This window comes from Saccostrea echinata, unplaced genomic scaffold (genome assembly GCF_033153115.1).
Source record: "Saccostrea echinata isolate AGI-Se365-2 ecotype Australia unplaced genomic scaffold, CSIRO_AGI_Sech_v1 ptg000030l, whole genome shotgun sequence".
Lineage (NCBI taxonomy): Eukaryota > Metazoa > Mollusca > Bivalvia > Ostreida > Ostreidae > Saccostrea > Saccostrea echinata.
Window position 1 is genome coordinate 30671844 of NW_026889779.1, and position 18185 is coordinate 30690028.

The window sequence follows — 18185 nt, forward strand, 5'->3', positions numbered from 1 at the left end:
GATTTTTTCGTTTACCCGATCTTGACAATGAGCACACGGCAGGTGTAACTGGTCGACGGGATTCTTACTCATCCACGGCACCTGATCCCACCTCTGATGTTTTAGAGGTCCGTGTGTGCTCTGCTCCAGATTTGTATTGCTTCAATGGACTTTCGAACTTGATTACTGTTCGTTATCTCCATATTTCATGTTGTAATTATATATTAATAGTATATTCTATTTCTATAGTATTTCTGTTTTTATTTTCCAAATATGTTTGTATAAAGGGTTCTTCTCATGACCATGCACACTTTATTATAATTCTATGTTCATTTCAGATTTGCCTCCAGAAAAGAAACATCTTAGTACAAATGTTCTCGCCAGCATGAAGATGGAGAGAAATTCAACAGCAGACTAGATGCTGTCATAAAGACAGTAATACCTGTACATAAGGGGTTGTCTGTAAAATTAATCTCCTTTGTTCCTGTATATAGAGATTTTATATATATGTATATAGAGATTTTATTTAAATATATAATATATATACATGTATACATTTACTAATTTACTATTACTTATTTACTAATTTTACAAAATTCCCTGAAAGTTACAATTTTTGGTTGAGACTCAGTGATTTGACCTATATATTTTAAGATTTCTTATACTAAATTTGAATAATTCTTGAGTCGAAAACACTCATATTTCCATTAAAAAAAATCAGACTTTCATACAAACTTTTAATTATATATTGTCGATATAATTTTAGCATTAATTAAATAGGGGAAGTCCTACTCTAAGAAAGAAAGAGGGGAAATTTTTGCTCTCGAGTGAGATTTCCCGGGGGAGGGGGTCCTAATATAACGTACAGACTCGGGGGGGGGGGGGGGTAGGAAATCCTACTTTACAACACTGGTAATTATTTGTCAACATAAAATGTAAGAGTAGTTCTGGGGACGTGTTTTTTATCCTTGTACTTTCTCAAGAATGTTCGGGTATACACGTGTGTATTGTTATCCTGGTCCGTCTGTCATACTACCTTCTTCCTCAAACTCCCCAATCTATATTATAAGCAGTAACCAATGCATCTTTTGGGATATAATTAGTGGTGTTCTAAAGATGTACAATAAAGTTTTGAAATTTACATTTTCAACTTCGGGGCAAATTGGATGTTGAAAAACTCTTTTTTCTATAAAATCTTCCTCCAACTCCTCTAAAAAAGTACCCAGCAGTTCATCTGTCGATATCTGATAGATGATGTCCTGTAGATATGCAATAATGTTTCACAATTTTCCTTTTCACCGCTGGGGCCAAATGGAGGTCGAAATACGATGTGTTTTTTTTTTCTATGCAGTAGCTAAATCATCTTTACAAAGATCCCTTTTACAAAGAATTTATACTTCATTAAATCATTTAGTAAAAGATTGCTAATAAAAAAAAGTAAGAAAAACTAACATAAGAGGCCTACGGGCCTTATGCTCACCTGAGCATTTTTTATACATGTATTTGCTATATAATTTATATACATTATGGAATAACTATTATTGCTTCTTCCATATAGTTTAATATAGTATAATTTTATAGACAAACACGTACGTCTTATGACAGCATCTAGTATTATAATGCCGTTTTTTCGGCACTCAGTTGGCCTCCTAGATAGAACCTCATTGCACAACTATAGAACACCACCAATCATACTCCAAAAGATGGATTAAATATAAGAGGAGTTCTTGGAACCATGTCTTTATATAAAAACTTTTTTCCAACCCTAATTAGCCCCCAGAAAGAAAATCAAAAAACTTCCAATTACTTCATGAAATTAAAGACCGGGTTTCGTACATAAACTTCGCTTTCAATCCCCAATTAGTTTGTTTAGAAAGACAATAAATTAAACTCAGTTTGTTGCTCAACTACAAGATATCACCAATCATATTCCAGAAGATGATTTGGCTACTGTATAAAATGTAAAAAGAGTTCTGGGAACCATGCATCGTTTGTAGAAAAATGTCTTTCTTTTTTTACATCACCTCCCCCCAGTCGGTCCCTAGGGTGAAAATGAAAATTCATTACTGTAGTATTCCATATCTACAGGACACTACTATCATATTCCGGAAGATGCTTTAGAAGTAAGAGTTGGAGGAGGAAGATTTCGCAGAAAAAACGTTGTTTTTCGACCCCCAATTTGCCTCCACGGTTAAAATAAAAAATCTGAAGCCTTAATGTTATTGCACATCTACAGGACACCATCGATCATATTCCAAAAGGTGAATTTGCTGCTGATTTTAAAAAATCTAAGAGAAGTTGGAGGAAGCTTTTGTATAAAAACACCAGTTTTCAACCCCCAGATGAAAAGAAAATTTTAAAACCTTAATGTACATCTATTATATTCCAAAAGATGAATTGCCTGTTGCTGAAAATGTAAGAGGACTTTGAGGAAGAAGATAGTGTGATAGACGGACAAACAATATACCCGAACTTTCTTTAGAACATGTAGGTATAAATATGCTTAAGCTTAAAGTGAACAAAAAGATGTATAGATAATAAACGATACTCAGGCAATCAGGGGAGGGCCGGGGGAGGGGTAATCTCAGCGAGATCCGTAGAGACTAAAAATTTTGGTCTGTTGTCTCTACGGATCTCAGACCAGTGTCACATTATCTCATTCGGGGTTTCGTGCCCGGACTTCGACCGCTTGTTTCGATTAATACAGGCTGAAATGAATTAGCTGTCCGCTTCAACGTTTTGCTTTGGACATCCTTTTAATTCCCTATCACCATAAAACTTTCGTTTCTTACCTCTGAAAGGTTTAAATCCATCAAAATATAAAGTTGTTGATTTTTCATAGCAATAAGCTATTCGTTGAACCTCCGATGCTGAAGAGTTCCAGCAATAGTCTGCTTCAAAGACTTCGTTCTACTACTATTTCCTATAGAAATGAACCATAGTGCGAAGTATTTGAAGCAGACTTCAAAATTTTTAGTGTCTACGGATCTCGCTGAGATTAGGGGAGGGGAGACTGCCCCCTTGTTGTAGCACAGTTAAATCATGGTAATTTGGTAATGTATTGATAAAATTTGGTTGTGAAAGGAAGTTGGAACCTAACACCCCCCCCCCCCAACACACACACACACGAAATAGGATTTTCGAGTTTGGACAATTTCTTTTTTTCTTTCAGAAATGATGTCAATATATGTCAATATATAGTGCTTGTGGACAGCCCCCCCCCCCTCCCCCTAATATACACCCTTGGTCCAAAATATTTTTATTTGTCTTCTTTCATAAATATTCTTCTTGCATAACGTAGAATATTATGCGGCATAGTTTCATTATGAAGAATATGTACTGAGAATGCGTCATTATTATTACCCTTTAATATTTGCATTGTTTTGGGTTGTATCTACCAGATCAATATCACATGTACTAGAATTGTAAAATTCTTGCCGGAATTATAATTCTGTGGAGGAAATTAGATTATACTTAACACAAGTATAGGTTAGGAGAAAAGGATCGATATATGTCCGAATCCATTGGATAGAGTCAAAGTTACAGCGTTAGGAAATGTATACTTCCTGACCAGTCCATACTACGTCATCAGCTCATACTTGGATCTGAGGTAATTTTACAAGCCCTCGTCCTACCTGAGGGGCATTGGATACTATTAAAGACTAAGGGACTGGAAGTTTATTCTTTTTTTAGTCTATAACTTTGTAATAGCGAGCGCAGCGAGCGGCGCGAAGCGCCGCTCGTCACTGCGAGCTCTAACGACAACGCCTGGGCGAAGAGAAAATTCGGACTACTGCACATTCATTCAATAGAATTTTTTCCGCAGTAATTCTGACCCACAATGCATCGCTTCTTGTTCTCGCTGCTAACTTCGTTCACGAAGTGACAACAACTAAAAATTCACACAAAATAAACTCACCTTAATTTAATGGATATTGCATGCAGATAGTAGATTAAACGTTCTTTGTTAAAATATTTGCACTTTTTAAACTTTGTTTATGGAAATGCAGCTAACGTACGACGTCATGTGACGTCACAGTCTAGACGTTCCAAATGTCTCGTGCGGTTTGAAGAGGCGGATCATAATAATGAAGTGAACACTGCGCTCGCCCCAACGGTCGCACCGTCAACATATTAGGGTAAAATTGGAAGATTGGTACATGTATATACATATGTATGTTATGATCATAAAATGTTCTCTTAATACTTTTAAAAAAAATATCACTGATATAATTACCAAACCCCCGAAATATATTTCGTTTGGTAAACGTACTATCAATATTATACACACCAAATTAAGACACAACTGTTTGCTAAATTATGATCTCTACAGACGAAATATTATTGATTCTCCTAAATGTATTTGTGGTCAGAATGAATGAGGATGTTTACCACTTTTTCTTTGTTTGTAAAAGATATATAAGAGCAAGAAATAATCTTTTTGACAAACTTTTTAGACTGGAAGAAACGATTCTAATAGACACACATCTGTTGTTATGGGGGTACTGATACTTTGTCTTATGATATGAACTGTTTTTTTTTTTTTCAGCAGTTCATAAATTTATTAATGAATCTGAAAGATTTAATTAACATTTCAATTTATCTATGTCACTTGCCAACATTATTTACTATGTTATTATTGTGACAATTGTACTAACTGTATTAACGTTACTAACACCAGGAGAAGAACTTGTAAGTTGTAGGAACTTGTTTCTGATCCTTTTGTGTTAAGCAATAAAATATGTTCAAATCAAATCATAGAATGTGCACTGTCCGTGAATTTAAAAAAATGTAATATGGTAACAAGATAGAGACAAGAACAAGGTGACAAGGTTACGAAATACAACTAGAGAAAGTTTGGGTTACTGGTCCTTTACAAATAAATCTTGTTTCCTTTTTTTTTCTTTTTTGTTCTCGGATATCATTGATATCCTTACTGCAAACTCATGACAGCTAGAATATTTGTATGAGACAAATTATACTATAAATCTTGATTGCTTCTTACTAATATGACAGATTTTATCATAGTGGAAAATATGCTAGACACAGGATTTAATCGCACAGTTCAAGTAATCGAACACGAACATGTTCCATTTTCAATTTTTTTTTTCTGACCCCTCAAAAAATGAAAACATCAGTCAAATACAAACAAAATAGTAAATTTATTTCTACGGGAAACTGGCAGTCCTTGGGAAATGCTGCCATTTTAAGGAGTCAATTACACCAGTCAAACAACACTAATTAACCACAATACACGTTCGACTCTTTATAGCAGCTCACTCTTCTTCAGGATTTCATTGTGATCACATGATAACCTCGTGATCGGTGACGAGGAGGGCTACTCATGGCAATGCTTGAGGTAATGGGGATTGGATCAAACAGGGATTTCAGTGGTATGAACAGCACAATAGCGATGAATAAACTGTTTCAGTTTTCTTTTAACTGTTTGAATTCCAGTGTCAAACTGCCTTTAGTTTCTCGATAAAATAATTATTTCCTAGATCTGTCGCAGATTTTCTAAATTTCTGGAATGTTTCTACTGGTATACACAAAAGTTTTCGATAGTGTATACGATTGCCAAACTTCCTGTTGAGAGTTTTATACTTGACCACATGAATCCGCACATGCTATCTCTCAAAACAACAAATCGGATGTCAATTCGGCCTTGTCAATTACATCGAGTTACAACTAGTTGTTAACAACACTGCACTGAGGATACAGAACTAGTTGCCAGTTGTTATGGGAGACGATAGATAAATATTCAAAAAATGTTCAACAACTAACATCATTCACACAATGAAAGTCACTTAGTTTGTCAACATTCCGTGGTGTTGACAAAGTAAACAACGACTATAATGTTACCAGTTCTCTCACAATGACAATTGACCTGCCTGAACATTCATTCAATGATAAAAACACTTTTGCATAAAATATATCAATTTGGAGTCTAAACTACAGAATCACACACGTCACACATCTTCGTTGAAATGGAAGAAAGAGGTACTGTTTCTCAAGAGTGTTCGAAATAATTTCCTGGCTCGAAGTGATTGTCGGATCTCTTCCAAGACATTTCACCTTAATGCCGCCAGGATTTTCAATCCATGGAAGGGAGGTAACTGTTTATACATTATAACTATGAAACATGGCGGATTTTCTACGGAAACCGAATGTTGCAATCCTTCAAACTGTCCTGATCTTTACCTATATTTCTTGTATGGGTCTAGTTCCACGTTTTGGACTGTAAAATTGGGTCGTAAAATTAGATTTCCGACATATTTAAGAGAACACAAATGTTATGTACTACATTCGAGCGTCACATTGCACATTTTGCAGTCAACGGTGCACTGAACTTCCAGAAAACGTCACAATATGCGCAAACAGCACTTTGTCCCCCATGCAAAACCTAAATCTGTACATAAAACTGCAAGACTCTCTTAACATGATATTTGCAAGCACCTACTCCAAATGCTGTTTCATTATTTGAGCATACTAATGTAAAAAGTATAAAACATACAAGACTACAAATTGTTACTACAACTATTTCAAGCAGATAAAATAATGCCATATAGTTATAAATAAATAACAATAATATTACACATTTACAACTGAAATTTACAGTCATTCTACAAACGGTTCACAGACTCTCTATCAGTCGCTAAGAAAGAAACTGTTTATCCGCCATGTTTTATTTTGACGTCATCCAGTGATTATCAACTGTAGTCTGCTAACGTGCAATACTTTGTATGCCCTTCATGCCTAGGAGAGCTCGCTTCGTAGCAAGATACCAGACTAAAATTGAGTAATTTTGGACGGAACACTCAAATGATGTCTAAAAGCGTCCAGATTGGTGCATATTCTGGCACTAAAGGCTCCGTCATACTGTAAGCCGAAGATGGGGGGAACGAGTTCAGAAGAAATTTGGGTAGTCTGAAAATAGGACCACAATTGTCAAAATTCAATTCTAACTTGGTTATCTCATTATATGTATATTTATTATAAACACATTATTACAGAGACATGCAAACAACACGTAAAAGTTCATGCAAGAGATAACCAAATTGGTGTTCACATTCAAATATGGTGGTCAATGAAGATTTGGTTGTGAATGGTGAAGCCAATCAACTCTGTGGATATCGTGCTAAAGTGAAAACCGATCAACTGTACCGTCTTAAGTTGTTGTAGGAAGACAATATACCTTCGCAAATACTGTGTCTGGTAATTTTAATGTTTACAATTCTCATATTTAAATATAACATAAGTCACATCGGTAATTCGTTATATTTTCATTAGACTTCGGACGAAATAAATCCCTTCCTATTGGTTTGTTGGAAATTTAATATTAATAAAATTTAAAGTTATGAAAGAGAAAATTCCCACAGTGAACACCGACAACAGCAATAATTTGGAATATTATTCAAAATTTACCATTTAGAGATCAGTGCAACCAGCTGCAGCGTTAAGAAGACAAAATGATAATAATAAAACATGTGTAAGTATAAAAATATCGAGATTAAATACAAAATAAAATGAACCAAATGCAACCAATAAAAAAGTCAATACACGTTAACGAATTCGTGCGCTTTAATAAAGTACCGTATGATGGGTAATTTCTGAAGTTGTCCAATTTTGTAGTATTGTGTCGCACGTAACTAAATTGGTATATCTAAATTCTGTATTTTTATTACAGTCACTGAAATTGCAAAAATTACAATTATCATGTTGTCAATTTTGATTTTTCTATGTGGAGATAAATGCAAAATTTAAGACAACTAGTAATGTACATGAGTGTAAATAAAAACAAAAGTTTAGCTACAGAAATTTCCCATTACATGGTATATCAAGAAATCATCTGCCTTATAAAACAAAATGAATTTACCTTTTTCATTAATTTATGGTAGCAAGAAAAGGAAAAACATAACATTACCTAGTATAAAAGATTGTTTCTAGAGTCATATCAAAAGAGGGCCCATAAATATCAGTATACAAAAGTGAGATCTTATGACAGCTCTATAACATCTTGGAAGTCAATCAGTGTTCAAACGAAGGTCTGAAAGATTCCAGTATATTGTATGGTTTTCCAATCAATATCACAATTCGCAGTGAATGGGCTTTCAGCATGAACACATGCAATTAATGGATGAAAATGGGGTGCAGTTTTCTGAAACTCGCCAGATACCATGCTATAGTTGATTAATAAAACCATACTACACATATATGAGAATTAATAATACCTAGATAATACCTAGATATATATATATATATTTGAGTATACAGAAGTCTAATATGGCCTCTAACATAAGCCAAGCTTTAGTACTGTATGCTGAAACATGCTTTAGTACAAAGCAGGAAGAAAAAAAAAAGATATCAGAAGATGTTCTTTTCCCTGAAATAAAGCTAAACACACACACCATGCCATTGTTTTGTAATTTTTAATAAAAAATCACTTTCATTTACATGATCACTTGAATCAGTCCCTTGCAGGCTTACAATATTACAGCACAGATACAAATGGAATGACAAATGAACCTCAAAGAGGCTGTTAATAAATACATTAAAATTGCCCATTTCATGTAGACGTATATGACTGACCAGAGAGCACATAAGCCCTGCATAGAGTTGCACCATCCCTCGGCCTATGCACTGCATGACAGCTTCAGAATGCTCTAAGAGATTTCTACAATGATTGGCTACTGTGGATTTCACTGAGAATTCAGACAGTAAATTAAAAATAGTATAGTGCAGCACTGCCAAGAGATGGTTGACCAATTTTCAGAAAAGAGAAGAAAGAGCTCTTACATACAGTTCCTACTTTTTGTTCCTGGTTTACCTTTCTAGCTAGTCTTCTCTTGTTGAGAGTTTTGCATGCTTTGATTACAGTAGATAGAAGATTGCCAATATTTTGTCAATTTTACCTATTTTTCTTTTCTTATGGAAGTTAACCATCCACTGAAAAATTTAGTTTTCAGTTAAACAAGCATAAACACTCATCCCATAGTTACAAGAGTTTAATTAACACACAACTACCACCTAAAGATTAAAGAAAAAGCCCTCACCAAAGGAAAGAAAATGAAAATGCCATTAAATAGATGTTTCTGAAGAAATTTTAAATTAAACACATCACCTGTTAACTCAAAAGTTAAGTAACCTTATCCCTAATCCTTTTTAGGTGATAGTTGTGTTTTAAGGTAAGAAATATAAACCACAGGAAGTGGGGAGGGGAAACACCTGTTGGGTAGTTATGCTAAAGCCTCATTACTTCAATACAGATGCATTGCCTTCATAGTGGAAAATTACTCAGCATGATGTTAAACATTATTATAGTTATGTTAAAAAAAATTCTTTAAGTTTGGAAGTACACATTAAAATGTATTAATGTTAAAAAGCTTGTTATTGTTCTATGTGTTTTATTACAATATCAAGTGACAAGAAACTGGGAATTCATCATATCATGGTGTCTGATCAAAATGTTGCACGAATTAGTTCCATTTTCTCATTCATATATTACAAGTATTTAGCAATGCAGTGCAATGCATAACACACCCATTACAAAGTTCAAAAAGTGAAAAGGGTATAGTTTACATACAATGGAAACCAATGAAAATCTATCAGTACAGATCAATTTCCATTGCTGATGCAGGTATACAAAAAACCCAAGCTTAGTCTACTGGACACTAAACAAACAAAAGACCACAGGCGGACAAGAGGAGGTGCAGAGAGGCATGCAATTCAGTACTAAGATTCCAAATTCTAAACTAAATCTTCAGGGAAATTCACATTGGTAATGAAAGGATGAAGTTTGTTCTATTAATGCAATGAGGATATGGTATGGTACTTAGTATCTGACGATTAGTCCATTTGAAAATCATTAAATTAAGAAAATTTGTTCAAATATTGAGCTTGTTTTCCCAGAGTTCCTAAGATGAGAGCAAAAGATGAAGGTGACACAAACTGAATGCATGCATTTAACTACACACTTTGTTGCATTCTGAAATATGAACAAATACTTCACAGAGACAAAGAAATTCCTTTATGTACTTATTTGCTAAATAATAATAAATCATCCAGGACTTAAATAGAACAGATATTTTTCCTTTTTTTTTTTGGTCCGATATACATGTATCTAAGCTTGGATTTATGTACGACACTGCATTACAATTACAACACATTTCCAAATACCTAAAAACAATACTTCATTTCACTCTAACAATGAGAATATATGAATATATAATTAAGGCTCTAAATGCTCTGAGGCATTTGAATAAATGTGATTCTATGAGAAGATCCCTAATTTGAAATATGTCAAATTAAATAATTTCTGTCAACAAGGGAAAATGCCTTCATTAAGGAAATCTTTGAGTGTTTAAATTGTTCTCATGTTTTTGTCTACAAAATGAACAATGAGCTCTCAAAATTCCTAAATTTGTAAGCTGACTAGGAGAGAGAGATATTTGGTGGAGGTTTTCTACATGAGTTCAGTACGAGGGATGTTATCACATGTCAAAAATCATGTTAATGGGAGGAAAAACGGGGGGATATGATTTAACACTTAAGTCTCTCCATCATCATATAGGAATAAGAATCATCATTCCTAAATACACGGCCCACACTCCCACAAGGACTGATAATTCTAGAACAACGGAGGAATTACCGTCAGTGAATTTGCGGGCAATAAACTTGAGAGTTTCATCCAGAATTATGACAGGGAAGGAGATCTTCAATACAGCAATCCACTCGGCCAAGTTCAAAGGAGTAATCTGGAAAATGGTCTGTAAAAAGAATACAAAGATTATTAAATGTATGATAATCTATGAGGACACAGAGATATTCTAAAGATGATATACTAGGCAAACGTAGCACTTCCTAGTACAAAAAGATGATAGTGAGTCAATATATGAATGTGATATACCATATGCACCTTTCTTTATTTGCTTGAGCAATTTGACAGTGAAATGATTCTGCACATATGATATATTTCTTTAGCATGATCCTTCATATGACTAGGAGAAGATTACATAATGTCAGAGCATAATAGAAATTTGAGTCTGCAGTAGTTTAAGAGGGCACAAGCTGTCTCAAATGTGTACCAATAGAGCATAGAATAAAAAATCCTAAAATGTTGGCTTGAAAATATATAAAAATCAAAACAATTATTCTTTAGAATTGTTTTTATGCCTCTGGATCGAAAGATCCCAGGGGTATATTGTTTTTGTCTGTTTGTCTGTCTGTCTGTTGTCAATTTTAAATCTAGTCCATAACTATTTCGCTGTCAAGGGTAAGGCTTTAATATTTGACATGAGTGTTCATTATGACAAGACCTTTCCTTGGGTACCACCATATATGACCTTTTGACCTTGACCTTGGAGTCTCACCCAGTTTTGCAAAATTTTACCAAACTTTAACCTTGGCCATAACTTTTGAATGGTTGGTGCTAGGGCTTTCATACTTCACATGTGTAATCCTTGTGACAAGACCTTCCTTTGGATACCAACAACTTTGACCTTGACCTTGGAGTTTGACCAACTTTAGAAAAATTTAACCTTTGCGATAACTTTTGAACAGTTGGTGCTAGGGTTTTCACATTTCACATGTGTAATCCTTGTGGCAAGACCTTCCTTTGGATACTAACAACTTTGACCCTTTGACCTTGGAGTTTGACCAACTTTTGGAAAACTTAAACCTTGGCCATAACTTCTGAACAGTTGGTGCTAGGGCTTTCATACTTCACATCTGTAATCTTTGTGACAAGACCTTTCTTTGGATACCAACAGCTTTGACCCTTTGACCTTGGAATTTGACCTACTTTTGGAAAACTTTAACCTTGGCCATAACTTTTGAACGATTGGTACTTCGGCTTTCATATTTCACCTCTGTATTTCTTGGGAGAAGGCCTTTCCTTTGGCACTATTTGACCTTGACCTTGATGTTTGACATACTTTTGAAAAAAACTTTAACCTTTTCCATATCTATTCAATGGTTGCTGCTAAGCCTTTCATATTTCACAGGTTTATTCCTCGAGACAAGACCTTACTTTGGGTATCAACATATTTGATTTGCATTTGAGAAAGTTTAACCTTTGCTATAAGTTGTCATACGGGGGCATCAGTGTTTCACAAACACATCTTGTTTTTTACTGAAATAGCGAAAAGTGATTTGTGTCAAAATGTTTAAATTGGTAAACTAAATGTCTTTGCTATCAATGACTATACATATATTGTATATATAATGCCTCATTAGCATTTGAAGATGTTTCAATTGCTCTAGAAAGTTCTGGTTTAATTATGAATAAATATTTCTGCAGCAAACATTACATGCAGCAAGATGTTTTGATGCAAATTTGAAAGAAGAAGCATTCCACTTAAAATTTACTCACTGACATTATGTAACGCATCTAGTAAACAGTACACAGAAATAAATATAGTGACCTTAAAATGACACTGTAATCCAAGATTCTTAGAATTCTTGTAATATGTCATAAAATTATCTAATTTACCCATACAACAGTTAATTTAATGTGTGACACACAGTGACCAAGATGTCATCATTCTTGTTTAACCTTCATGATATAAAGCTGTTGCCTTGATGAGCATCAAATGTAAAATCTTTAATCAAATGGTCTTAAACATCTTGACCATGATTAAAGTTGCAGACAAGGAAAAAAAAATGTCCTGATCTACATTTCATCATTAAAAATTATTGAATGTGACCAAATACTACAAGAGAGAATATCAGGAAGTGTCCTGCCTATGTCCATAATAAACTTAATGACATAATGTTAAACTGCCCACTAGTACAGATGTACTTACAGCCATAAAGTCCACATACAGGATGAAGAAATGGAGGCCCATGGAGAGAGCGATGGCTGCAATAAGCCATTTGTTTGACCATGGGGGCATCACCAGTAGGGACTGATTCTCACTCAAGCTGAACAAAACAAACGATTTAATATCAGTAAATGGAGAACAAAGATATTTATCACATCTACAAACTACTATTCTGTGCTTTCCAGCACAATTTTAATGAATATGCTTTAATTTTTTTTTTTAAATGCTGATGTTAGACATGGATTCAAAATATACACACTCACTTAATATCATTCATAACTATCTTTAGCTTTAGTGTTAAAAAACTCAAGATAACTTATGTTTTAAAACTTTTTCATGCAAACTACTTCAAATATGTATAGTTTCAAAACTTGCACACATTATACAGAATTCAACAACTTCCAAGTCTCAAATCCATTTATCATAAATATCAAACAAATAATTTCTTTTTCAAAAAACATTTGGCTTGCAGTTAATAAGCTTTCAAAATAATATCTCTAAACTAAAATGAATGCATTGTATGTATATATTTGTAATGTGACATGCAGTTATTTTGTAAAATGCCATGACAAGGACTCCTGACAATGTAGGTGTGGCTGATAACAAATAAGGAGCACACATGATTAGCAACATGCAGGAATTGCTCCCAGACAGCCTGTACCACAAGAGGATGCACCGCTACCCAAATATCTGTAACCCCCATCCATCATATCTACTCAATACTTTAACAAGAGAGCCCTGCTCCTCTGTAGTACAGGTACCATGCTGTGTTTTACTTTACAAATTATTTCTCACATTCAGAAATCAGAATTCATTCCTTATATAGACAACAAGCATCCCCTTATGGTAACTAATGGCTGCTAAGACAACTGCTGATATGGCGACAGTTGTCGTAAGAAATAAGCACTTCCTGAGTTGCCGTGCTCCTTACCTGTTGAGGGCATTAAGCATCTCTATGACAACAAGGACAGAGAGAGCCATGGTCATGGGATGAGGGCTGTCAAAGATTTCACAATCCACCCCTTTAAACATTTCATCCTGGGCCAGACACTGGGAATGGTGGGTCTGTGTATGGGAGACAGAGGGAGGTCAAAGTAAGTGCAAGGATTGACAGAGCAGATAGGGTGGCAAACTCAACATCCTGCTTACAGTAATTTTCATCTTATAACTATAACATCCTCAACAAGAAATAAGCAAGATGTTTAGCTTTGCCTGATAATGATGATGAGTAGAATGAACATGCTAAGCTTCTTAAAGCCTTCCACATTCATTTTAAGTATGATGATATGAAGGAGTGGGGGGACCCTGTGTGTGTGTTTGTGTGTCAGAACTGTGGGTAGTGATTGATTACCTGTTGAGAGCATTCAGCATTTCTATTGTGACTAAGACTGATAAAGCCATTGTCATAGGATGAGGGTCATTGAATATATGACAGTCTACACCCTTAAACATTCCTGGTTCTGCTGGACATTGCATATGATGAGTCTGTAAGGGTTAGAGGTCTCATAAAATATCAATACTTAATACAAAGTCATAAAATAATGACATGAATGATGAATGACCCTGAAATAAAGAACAGCAGTTATAAAAATGCATAACAAATATTACAGATATAGTGGTAAAAATTACCATAAATCATTCATTATTCAACAAGTGAACACAATCAAAGCAAGTGCTGAATATCTTACAAGTTGGTAATAGTTGAGTTGTGGGCCTTGGTCGTACACCATGAACCACCAGGCAGCAGCACCAACAGTAGCACAGCCAACATAAACTGAAAGATAAACATTCATAAACCAAGTCTTAACATATTACCAACAAAAATATTTTTTCTACAAGTTTTACAGCAAAATTTCACCCAGAAAATGCCCTTTAACCTGTAGACACAATCTTGTTGCACACTTACTTCCAATAGCCATATATCTGAAGAAAAGCCAGCCGGTGATCAGGCCTTCCTTGGAGTTTCTGGGTGGTTTCTTCATGATGTCAAGGTCAGGTGGGTTAAATCCAAGAGCAGTTGCTGGGAAACCATCGGTGACCAGGTTGACCCACAGCAGTTGTACAGGGATCAGAGCCTCAGGGATTCCCAGTGCAGCAGTCAAGAAAATACTGTCAACAGTCATATTTCATTTTTCAGATGTCTATTTAGTGCTACCAAACATATTTATTTTCCAAATACTTAGACATTTATTGCAAAAGCTTTACAACACAGCTCTCTCTATGACAACAATCACTTCATCTGCTATTGTTTGCATAAAGACATTTTCTTGCAAAGGTTAATTATTTTTCTCAATCAACATACCATACAACCTCTCCAATGTTTGACGAGATCAGGTATCTAATAAATTGTTTCATATTGTTGTAGATAGCACGACCTTCTTCGACCGCTGATACAATGGTGGCAAAGTTGTCATCAGCCAACACCATTTCTGAAGCAGACTTTGCCACAGCAGTTCCAGAGCCCATAGCAATACCAATCTCAGCTTTCTTCAGGGCAGGGGCATCATTTACACCATCACCAGTCTGTTAACAAATAGAAAAATATCTTGTTCTGGTCAAAGTTTAAGAATATCAAAATGTTTCTTTCAAGATTGTTGTACTTATGCCTACATTTATAACTGTGTGCCTATATTTATAATTATACGCCTACATTTATAATTGTACGCCTACATTTATAACTACAATTTCAAATCAAAACCATAGTAAAGAGAACCATAAACATAAATGTATTTTAAACAACTTCAAATGAAATTTTTAGATGTGTCCATTGACAACATTCATTTGGGGGTAATTGACATGTCCGCTTAAGTAGAACATTATGCTGAATTATAATACTGGGACAAACCATGGCAGAGACTTCTCCCTCGGCCTGCAGGTGCTCTACGATTTTGCTCTTATGTGTGGGTTCCACTCTCGCAAATAGTCTAGCTCTCATACAAGCTGCCCTCTGCTCCTCATGAGAAAGGTCATCAAATTCACGACCAGTATAGGATAAGCCCTCAGTGGATTCATTTTCTCCAAATACACCGATTCTCCTACAGATTGCTTCTGCAGTAGCCTAAAACAAAGTATAATTGTGATTTCTTGTTCTAGTGACTCTCCAACTAAACTTGCAATAATTAAGAATAATAAAATTATTTTCAAAATTGGTCAGACTGATAGGGTTCCATTTTTCAAAAGAATATCTTTTTTTTTTTTGTCAAATTAGTGTACTAAAAAATAATCCCACAAATAAACTGCTAATATATAAATTATATCATGAAAAATATCTTTCAATATTTGAAAAGCGCCATCTTCCAAAACTCACATTTTTCCTTTTACCACAAAATTTTAAGTCCCCAGAAAAAAGAAGACAATAGCAGTATCATTCTTTACACAAAGCATCCTTTCCTTTAATCAAAAAAATTTACAAAATTTGTTTCAATCCTAGATATGTTCTTTGTTTGTCAGTGCCCCTCCTTATTTGTTTCTAACCTTGTTGTCTCCCGTGATGACAATGACTCTGATACCAGCCTCTCTACATTCCTTGATGGAGGACATAACCTCTTTACGGGGTGGATCCAACATTCCTACCACTCCAACAAATGTCATGTTAGTCTACATAAAACAGATGCTAAAATTTAACTCTTCAACAAAGTAAATCTGTCTCTAAAATGATTCTAAATGCTTGTAACAAGAAATGTTATCAAATGAGTCTGTTGAGTGTTCTTTATACAAAGAGAAAATGTTGTCTTTGAGTTTTATGTACATCTCTCTCCAGTCTGTTTTTTATACAAAGAGAAAATGTTGATTATGAATGTTATGTTAACATCCCTTCCTCTGACCTCATATTGGATGAATTTTCTAGAGTCTTCTAAGTCCATATCCTCTCTCCTGGGTGGGTTATCAATGGTGGCCAAGGCAAGACATCTCAGGGTGTCACGACCTACAAACACATGGTCAATATATATAACTACAAGCTATAATACAACTGTGTGATATATGAACAAGCACTGACCTACAAACACACAGTCAATATGTATAACTACAAGCTATAATACAACTGTGTGATATATGAACAAGCAGTGACCTACAAACACACAGTCAATATACAACTACAAGCTATAATACAACTGTGTGATATATGAAAAAGCACTGATTATAGTTTAACAAAGGGTAGATTATTTAAAGAAAAAATCATTAAAAAAACTATGAGGAATTAGTTCATTTTGGAATTCAGTAATTTCAGCTTATAGGGAAATTCAATGACAAACATTTTAAAAGAAAAAAAAATGATAAAATGTTTGTTCGTTTTTCTGTGATAAGTATTGATCTTTATAATCCGTGTATCATGACTATGTAATCAAGTACTGACCAGTTCCATAGGATTTCACATGTTTCATGATTTCATTTTTGATAGCAGGTGACATTGGGATTTTGTTTCCTTGGACTCGAACATGAGTACATCTGTCTAACAGACCTTCTGGGGCACCCTGCAAGTACACACAACAACAACTACATGTATCATCTCAATGTGTAAAAAAAAAAACCATTTTAAAATTACTTCAAAATCAAGCACAATTTTCTGATGATTACTTTTTATATCTGATCTGTCCCAAGATAATTTTGCATTCCATTTAATCTTTAGTACAGCCTCTTACGACTTCTACTCTCTTTACCTTACAGAACATCTTGGCCCCTCCTGCTTTGGAGGGTTTGTTTGGCGAGCAGTACACACTCATGGATTTCCTGTCACGGGAGAACTCCAGTGTGAACTCTTTCTTCCACATCTGCTGGATGACGTGGGCAGCGGCAGTTCCTTTCTCTCGTTTGTTCAGGTTGCTTTTGTCTGTGTTGTAGTAGTTCATCTTCTCCGCCAGAACAATCAAGGCTGTCTCAGTTGCCTCCCCTACCTTTTCATATGTATCCTTAGCCTAAAACAATTGTTATATTGTTATATCTTCTTGTAGAGCACTGAATCTTTAATATTGCACCAAAAACACTGCATAACTGATTACAACAAAACAAGGTTTCAAATTATTGCCTTTGGTTTTCTTGCCATATCTAATTATTTACAGAAAAAAAAAATTGACCACCTTGAAAATCTTTTTCTGAATGACTTATCAACCATTACAGAGTTCTCCTGTGATTAGTCTCACCTCATTATAGTCCACGCTGGAATCGTTACACATCACACAAATTGTGGCCATTTCCTCCAGTCCTGGGTATTCAGACGCTTTCACTTTCTTACTGCCCACATATCTGTTAAATCCAAAGCACATATTTTAAGATTTATTTCCCTTTTCTTTATTAACTCAGCAAACCCCTTACATATAAAGTGTGCAATTGCAGTTCTTTAAACTTCACTCTCAGTTTTAGCAATTATAGTAAAATAATTAACACACA

The 18185-nt window shown here is 34.8% G+C and overlaps 1 protein-coding gene across 9 annotated transcripts in view; it reads right to left on the reverse strand.

The window, feature by feature from the left end:
• Positions 1–5122: 5122 nt before the first annotated feature.
• LOC133197690 (calcium-transporting ATPase sarcoplasmic/endoplasmic reticulum type-like) overlaps positions 5123–18185 on the reverse strand; it is a 30802-nt gene continuing 17739 nt past the window's right edge. Inside the window, exons 14-27 of one of the 9 annotated variants that reach the window (XM_061333836.1) lie at positions 17939–18041; positions 17459–17713; positions 17155–17272; positions 16625–16725; positions 16275–16397; positions 15646–15858; positions 15103–15323; positions 14707–14909; positions 14489–14574; positions 13732–13865; positions 12783–12900; positions 12350–12367; positions 10628–10745; positions 5123–6217 (exon numbers count right to left, since the gene is read on the reverse strand). In XM_061333836.1, the coding sequence (XP_061189820.1) occupies positions 6177–6217; positions 10628–10745; positions 12350–12367; positions 12783–12900; positions 13732–13865; positions 14489–14574; positions 14707–14909; positions 15103–15323; positions 15646–15858; positions 16275–16397; positions 16625–16725; positions 17155–17272; positions 17459–17713; positions 17939–18041 (1852 nt within the window). In that variant the 3' untranslated portion in view covers positions 5123–6176. Of the gene's footprint in view, positions 6907–8392; positions 8926–10315; positions 10746–12349; positions 12368–12782; positions 12901–13731; positions 13866–14151; positions 14286–14488; positions 14575–14706; positions 14910–15102; positions 15324–15645; positions 15859–16274; positions 16398–16624; positions 16726–17154; positions 17273–17458; positions 17714–17938; positions 18042–18185 lie in introns of those variants that run through there. The other 8 variants (XM_061333835.1, XM_061333838.1, XM_061333839.1 and 5 more) reach the window with 8 other exon arrangements.